We start from the raw sequence: 8,264 nt of genomic DNA on the forward strand, positions 1-8,264 counted from the left end.
TGTCGATATCTTGTATAAGACCCAGAACTGGAAAAACTAGGCAAGGAAGATCTATTCCCAGAAACATTAGCTTTTTTTCAAAGCCTTCTGACACCATGCACTGGAGGCTGTTCACCACTGAAATGGCAGTGTTATGGGTTTTTTTAAAACGAGTATAATGGTCTTTTATTTCCACGTAAAAGGCACTAGTATCCACCCAAGTTCTGAAGACAAGTGACATAATTTACCTTAAGTTTTAAATATTTGTATAAAAAAAAAAAAATCTGTGGAAATATGTACACAAAAGCACCTTGCTTCCAAAAGCAGAAGCAGATACATTCCACCAAGTCACCTCACTAGACGGTTGTCATGAGCTTCAGGGAGCCCGACCGAAAGCGGAGGATTTTCTTCTTGAGGTTATGGGAGGCTTTGATTTTGACAAAGGCCTTCGCCGCATTTTCATGCAGCTCCGGCGCCGTGACCGTTTGGATGGGGAGCGTCTGGACAAACTGAGACCAAATAAGGCCCCCGCTCTCATCAGAGTCACTGGTGGTCGTGCTCTCCCCTACAAACTCCACCTCGCTCAGGCTCGACTCACTGTCTCCAAAGCAGTTTGTCGTGTAGTTGCTCTGCTCATCCTCGCTCGTGTCCACCACGGTGGAGTGGAACAAGGACTCGCACTCCGCTGAGTACTCCGAGTCGCTGGCCACGTAGGCGTACGGGCTGACGTAGGGCAGGGGGACTTGCGAGTAGACCCCCACAGCTTCCCGCCGGTTCCTCCTCGCCCTCCGTAGAGCCTCCTCGTAGGAAATCTCCGCTGACGACTTCCAACGGCGGTAGTCAGCCCGCTTGTGTTTAGGCTTGGCCACCACAACCTCTCGGCCATGCCCGTGGGATCGGATGGTGGACTTGTGCAGGCCAGCCTGACGACTCTGGAGGCCCGACTCCGGCTGCAAGCCACCACCTCTCTTCCCCCGTGAGGAGGGCTTTTTCAGTTTCTTATTTGTATCCAACTCATCAGGAAAGCGGCACTTCTTGCCCACCGGTTTGGTTTTCTCCCGCAAGGTTTGCGAGCCGTTTTCCAGCCCGTTGGCAAGGTGGGGCCTGTGTTTCAGCGCAGAGCTTTTCAAAATCTTGACGTTTCGGGTGCCTTTATGAAGCTTCACACTTTGCTGCTGGGCCGGTATGTACTGAGCGTTGACCAGCAACCCATCATCCAGGCTCTGGGAGGAAGAGCCCTCACTTTTGAAATCCACCACAGGCCTCTCCTCTATGGCAGGTGATGAGGAGCGAGCCACCTGCAAGCTGCTCTTTAGCAGGACTTTTTTGGGAGGCTGGCTGACCCTGTTCTCTGGCTGCAGCACCACGGTCTTCCCCGGGCTCTCTTTGGGAGACGCAGCAAAGAGCTGGCTATTCTCCTTGGGGACGTCCCCTGCCATGGCCACTGCGTTGCGGTTGAGCTCCGGGGGTGCTGGTTTGACACCCCGCAGTAGGTGCTTGCTCTGAAGTTCATTCGCTGTGCTGGGCGGGAAAGCCACCGGCAAAGGTGCCTTCCTACTCTCCAGCTGCTCACCAGCCGGCTCCCTCGGCCTCTGCTTTAACGGGGAGGGTGCTGAGTGGTCCAGAGCGGTGGTCCCACCAGAAGGCAAGCACACTTGCTTGGAGCTCTTCAGGTTCACAACGTTACCGTGAGCCACCACCCCTGCAGGCTGCCTGACGCACATGCTTCCATGCCTCAAGATCCCTTTGGTGGGATCGGCGTTGAGGCTCGTCCTCGGTTTGTTAGTCCTTACCGCGTGAGTCTTTTTCTGAACCAGGCTTAAGATGTAACCGTCTATCCTCTTGCTGGTGGAAGGGCACGGTGCCATCCAGGAGCCTTGCGGCAGAAAGGTGTTGGCGGATTTTCCTGAGTCCGTTTCAGATCCGGCGCAAACGTCACTAATATCACAACCAAGCCTCTCCTCTTCTCGCTGGGGGTTTTCAGTCACGGGGAGAAGAAACATGGGACTCTGCACAGCTACTGCGTGGAGTGGGCTGGGGTACCGGTAGACATCGTTCCCGTTTTTAGACACCAGATCGCACTGGTACTTTGGATGTACATCTGCAACGACATCGAGGGAATTTGAGTGCGGTGTGGACAAAGAGCGACAGACAGAGCCTGCGGTCTGGTCCTCATGCTGGCCTTCCTTATTATAGTCCATCCAGCCTATGAGATCTGAAAGGCATTTTAGAAGAGTTTAGAGAGCCTGCCAGGGACAGTTCTGCTACGTTTTTCACGTGCCATCAAGGACTCCGGTCCCATCTACACATACGATGCAATGTTTATACAACAGCAGCACTGTTCAAACAGTGGAGACCATGCAACCAGGGATGCTGCTTAAGCGATCTAGAGGCAGCACTATTCTTCTGTGGGTCTCTTTGTAATTGCATCTATGTAGGATTTGCCTCAATATGACTACATGGCTAAAAAAATAAAAATCACAGCCCTAATAAGAACATTTACTTTGGTTTCAAACCTGTGCCTAGGTTGCTAAGAGCTTCCTGTTTTACTTCCAAGCCGCCCAGAAGTCTGTAAGGGTCTCTTCCGTTTATACGCTACACAGACACCTCTAAAACTCACTGTGGGCCCCACCCAGCACATCTGAATTTTGTATTTTACTTTGCTAAATCCAAAGGGAAACATAAAAAATATAGACAAGGGTCCAACGAATTCCTTTAGCTTATTGACAAATTTCACTTCCAGATTTTTTCAAGCGTATCTTGGGTAAAAAAAAAAAAATCCAGATTTAATTTTCTTGTTATTATTATCGTTACTAGTATTTTTATCATCACAGTATTATTTTATAATTACAATAATGCTAATAATAGTAACAGATGCTCCTTTTGAGCAATAAAGGGTTAAAAAATGAGAAACAGGCTCATTTTTCCACACAAGTACAAGGAGTGCAGGTCAATCCAGCTGACATCCTAGCCTTGGCTCTGCAAAGAGAGTTCTGTAAGAGAAATCCAGTGCATTTCAGGATGCATGAGTCAGATTTAATGGCTAAGGCACTTACTTGGGGGTAAGCGACCTTAGGAGCAGGGCTTCAATCCAAGCATCTAAGATTGTTATTTTCTTAAGCTTATGTCGCCCGTCTCTTCTTGAGTAGGGGTACAATCTAAATGATCCTTCTAGATCACTGTCAGTCCTGTTTCCTACCCTTGGGCTAGAAACTTCAGCCAGGGTACTCAAATTTGAATGCTCAGTGCTCATCACTTATCTAAGGCTTATTTCCAAAGAGGTCTCACAGTCGTTGACGAAATTAGCTGATAAAGATGATGTTCCTGCATGAGCAGGAGAGGAAGAACAGGGAAGTTAGGAGCACGAACTTCCTCCAGATCACCTCACAGTTTTCCCACATTTCCTAAATTCTATGTTGGAGTCAGGAAATGCTAAGAAAACCACTTCTTTGAAACTGGCCAGTTTGTGAAATCTCATCTCTAAAGGTGAGAGGTGTGAATAAACACAGGCTTAGGTCATCATGATGTATACAGAAAAAAAACCAGCAATGAGATCTGCTGGAAATCCTTGAGTATGTTTTTCTTTTCATGTATGGCTGACGAAGATTACATATACCTTACATCAGAGAGCATTAAAATACCTCAAGCTGCTCAAAGGATAACTTAGAATACTTCTCAGCACCTCAGAATGAATGTATCCCAGGCTGTATTTTCCCAATTTAGAGTTAGAACTTGAATTATTTTGTCTTCGATTCACAAAAAAAGAAAAAAAAAAAAATATTACTGTAAGTTAACCATAAAGAGCAGAATGGAAATTGGAAATACTATGGTTAGGAGCATCCTCCACAATGCAGAACGAACTAAGGCTTTTGAGTGACTATGGCTGCAACCAATAATGTTTGATCACAAAAGTCCTGATGAAGTGTCCTTCACCCTCCTGTTTAACCGTCCCACACATTAAGGCTTGCATCTTCAGTCTAGTGTGCAAGGAAAGTCAACAGCTCTGCCAAAGAGACAAAATACTTTTCCCCTGCTCATCATGCCTATTTGTCCGCACTATATAAATGCAGGACACACCTCAGCATGGTCACCTGGCGGTTGAGGACCATCAGAACTGACAAAATGACAGCTACAAACAGACTGACATGTACCCTGACCTCCTAAAACCTGTAGCTACCTCCTTGCTCTGCCACTTTAATGAGGACATGGCTGTTGAGGTTATCTTTCACTATTGCTATTTAGTAAAAATGCTTTTCTAAAGGAAACGATGAGAAATTAGCCGACTAACATGTTTATGTGCATAGGTACCACTGCCCTCTACTGGGTAGAGCAGCTGTCATATTTCCACATGTTCTTCTCCTGTGTTTAGAGCAACATATTCACATGTAAGGCTGGACTAATGGAGGGGAAGCGGTCCTGCCTCATGACCCATGTATGTGATAGGCACTGGAATCTTTGCAGAGCACAATACATCAAATGAAAAGAAGAAGGGTTAATCCAACCCAGATACTCCTGAGGCAGTATTTCCAAAGCCAAAGCCACCTCCTGGAGTATGATGTATTCGACCTGCTTTTACTATACCTGCAGATTTAGGGCGTCCATCTGAGATATTCAGTGTTGCCTCCAAAGGGCTGCAAAAGCAAGTGCTAGAATGGCAACTGGATAAACACTCACTGAAGACAGAGTTTGACGAATTGGAGAGCGATCCAGAAGCTCCATCACTCAGCTCATAAAACCCTATAAAAATAAGAGTTTGGATTTATATTAGTTATGTCTACACAAAGTTACCATTTGTATCCCTAGAAAGGCAGTCAAACTCATGTTTATGTTGGCTTACTCTATTGCAATTAGTTATGGGATTTCATTCAGTCACCCAAAAAACAGTGCACAATTTAGTAATATCCTTATTGCTGTGAAGGACTCCGTTTAAAAGCAAAGCACTTAAAAGTAAAAAAGCAGAACTTTACTTAGCATATGAAATTTTGAACTTTTTTTTAGCCTTTACAGGGGTTGGGGTTTTACCCTTTACAGGGGTTTTCAGACTTTAGCAAGAAGGATCCAGGTTGTGTTTGACAGCCCGCTCATTTAATAGCTTATTATACATCTGAGACAGACTCTCCAGCTATTACTCGACTACAAATTTTTTACCAAGTGTTGGGTCCAATGCTATCCATTATTTTCCTCAAAGTTCTGGAGATAAATGTAATATTTGTGGATGACATGAAAGAAGGAAAATGGTAATTAATGTGCAGACACAGAAAATTTAATTTCCTGGTAAATTGGGGCTACTCAAGAAAAATATGACAGACTGTAATCAAAATTTAAATTGTACATTTAGGAATAAGGAATCCAGGGCCTGTCTACAGAATGGGGATGCATCCTGGAAAACAATAATCCTGAAAAGGACTTAGTCAGCGTGGAAAAGCAGCTCAATCAAGCTTAATGATATGGCAAAAAAAAAGCTAATGAGACTGGTGGATGTACAAAGAGACTAATGAATAGCAGTAGTGAAATTACTTCAGCAGTCTGTACAGCACTGGTAAGAAAGACATTGGAACGGTGTGCCTAGTCCTCAAATCCAGCACACTTAAAACAAAGCTAAAAAAATTGGAAAGGGGCCATAAAGCTATTTAAGAGCTGGGAAAAATGCCTTAAAACAAATGACTTCATGAACTTGACCTGTTTAGCTCATCAAAAGAAGTCAGGAACTGTACTGTATAGCACCTCCAAGAGGAGAAAAAGCTGGCTACTAGAAAAGACCTTACTCTATGGGAGAAAAGCATATAAAAAGATCAGTGCTGGAACAAATAAAATTCAGATTAGAAATTAGCAATGGTTTTAACAATTGCAAGTTGGTGGATTCTGCACTTCTTAGTGTCTTCAGAACAAGTCTAGATGCCTCTAGGAAAGGTTCCCCATAGTTAAACACCACTTACTGTCTTCAACACCATTAGAATGGGATGAAATTCAATATATGGGGGATCAAATTGTTTGATTCAGTGTTCCCTTCTGGCTGTAAGATCAATTTTGACATCTTCCTCCTGCTGATGGTGCTTCCTTTCACCATTTTTCCTGCAGCCTCCTTCCTAATACGCAGGAGAATCAGAACTTTTTGAACTGATTTGTGGGTGGCCTTGAAATAACAAATGCCGCAAACACTAAAAATCTAATTAAGCTTGAAACACTCTTCTGAATACATTGTCTACCAACAGCAACCTTTCCAGTGGTAGGTGAACTTTGCTAGTAGGCATTAATTATCAGAGTGTGAACACGCTATAGACATTTACTGTTGTAGTACTGAAGACTACAGCCAGTTTAATTCCCGGTACCCAGGGAGGCTCCATTTTGCTGAATATTGGCCTTACCTGAACTTGGACGACTGTCTGTCTCAAGGTGTTCATCTGTCGTTTTTTCCACGTCCAGGCGGAGATCACTTATTTGCTTATCTAGCTCTTGTAACTGATTTAGTAGGCCAGCGTCCCTCCTCCTCAAGCAATTCTGGAAAATAAGAAGGCAAATGACATCAACTCCTTCAGCGGGGCAGGCATGAAGGGGATCCAAAGACAGTCAGCCTTCTCCATCCAAGCATCATGGAAATACCTTGTCGACATTCTTTTACAGAAAAACCCAAACCAGAACAAAGCCCTGAAATCCTAGATAGACGCTCTGGATAAATACTTAACTGAAGAATTATGCCGACACTTCATTCCAGCCTCTTCCAGCCAGTTCTACATGAGGAGCACGCTCCACAACTTAAGAAGACCTTTGCAGGACCCCAGCTGCGACGACAAAGCTGTATTGTATGATAGGGCCAAACCAGACCTGCGCACATGAAACGGGCCACTTCGGTGAAAGGATGGCTTTGCCAGTGTAATAGGGGATGTTCACCACCACAGCGATGTTAGTCAGAGATCACATCTGTTCACACAATGGGACGGAACAGCTCTGCCAACAAGTGCCTGTGGTGTGGGAACTGCCTTGTTCTGCTGCACATTGTGAGCTTATAGTCTACCATACAGACAGCAAAATTCCCAGGCCCTTTTATTAGTTTTGCAGTGCAGCAGGAAGGAAGAATAATTCTTCCTCTTCTCCCATTATAATTGTGTAAAATTGCTGCGAGACGAATTTTAAGGCTATTTATGAAGGTAATTTGATGGCATAAAATAAGCAATAAGCAATGATTTTCTAAGGCACTCATTAACCCACGGTCAAGGCAATCGGTTTCCCTCTGTGTATTATAATGTTGCTTATCCATCGTCTGTTCAGCTTCGCACCCTTTAATTGTTCTGGCTTTGAGGAAAGCAGGGGAGGCAGGAGGAAGGTTTATCTCTTGTTTTCAAGTGCATCATTTGATCGGCGCCCAGCAGTGCTCCAATACGCTCATTGCAAAGAGTTCGGACGCTCATAACTGGACTAGTTCTAAACCCTTTAGATCCAGGACAACCTTTCCCCTGGGGTGGCCCAGTCCTGGGGAAAGGGAAAGCAAACGCTAATGGTATTAGCAAGGCTCTTTGAAGATGTGCTGGCACGTAACACCATCCTTGGAGAACCAGAGGGGCGATCCCAAGTCTTCTCCCACATTTCTGATGTGAGCCGGGTGCTGGCTGGAAGCCAGGCTGGCCAAGGTGTTGGGTTCAAGCCATAACTCCCTGCGCCACCTATTGCCACCAGTGTCCCCCCCCTCCCCCAGCGAGCACGGCATCTGGTTCCAATCTGCAATGTCAAGTGCACAAATTAAAGTGCTACCACAAATCCCCGGGTTTTTTTGTTGGGTTTTTTTCTTTTGAGTAATGATTCCCTCGTCCTTCACTGCGGCTCTACGGCAGCCAGCCCCTTCTCAGCAACAAAATAATTTCTTTTTATCTTTTAAAGAACAAAATAATCCTAAATTAACTGCAGCAGAAGGCTAACGAGAAAAAAAAAGAGGGGGGGCGGAGGGAAAGGAGGGGTTGAGGAAAAGAAGAAATCGGGCAGATAAATCACGCAATCCAACTTCTCCCTGGGTGAAAGCAAATGCTGAGCCGTGCACAAAGACCGCCAGGCACAGCTGTACGCTATTTTCATTGAAAAATGATCTGCCGCTTCATGCCGCCCTCCATCTCTTCCCACACCAGCTACAAAGCGGTTCCTCCAACAAAAGCATCCCTTATTTTAAGGGGCCTGATCCTGCCCGTGCCGGAGCCCCCGTTACCTCCTCTCGCTCCCAACTTCCATTCAAGGCAACGGCAGCGCCTTCTCTTGCCTTGAATGGAAGTGGGGCGGCCGGCCTGGCTCCGGAGCCCGAC

The 8,264-nt window shown here is 45.5% G+C and overlaps 1 protein-coding gene across 1 annotated transcript in view; it reads right to left on the reverse strand.

Annotated features, from left to right (window-relative positions):
* Positions 1 to 335: 335 nt before the first annotated feature.
* Positions 336 to 8,264, reverse strand: part of DACT1 (dishevelled binding antagonist of beta catenin 1) — a 15,881-nt gene continuing 7,952 nt past the window's right edge. The window contains exons 2-4 of the mRNA XM_009638900.2: positions 6,345 to 6,477; positions 4,561 to 4,716; positions 336 to 2,194 (exon numbers count right to left, since the gene is read on the reverse strand). Of these exons, the coding sequence (XP_009637195.1) occupies positions 336 to 2,194; positions 4,561 to 4,716; positions 6,345 to 6,477 (2,148 nt within the window). The remainder of the gene's footprint in view (positions 2,195 to 4,560; positions 4,717 to 6,344; positions 6,478 to 8,264) is intronic.

The sequence above is a fragment of the Egretta garzetta genome, unplaced genomic scaffold (genome assembly GCF_000687185.1).
Source record: "Egretta garzetta isolate BGI_Z169 unplaced genomic scaffold, ASM68718v1 scaffold485, whole genome shotgun sequence".
Classification (NCBI taxonomy): Eukaryota; Metazoa; Chordata; class Aves; order Pelecaniformes; family Ardeidae; genus Egretta; species Egretta garzetta.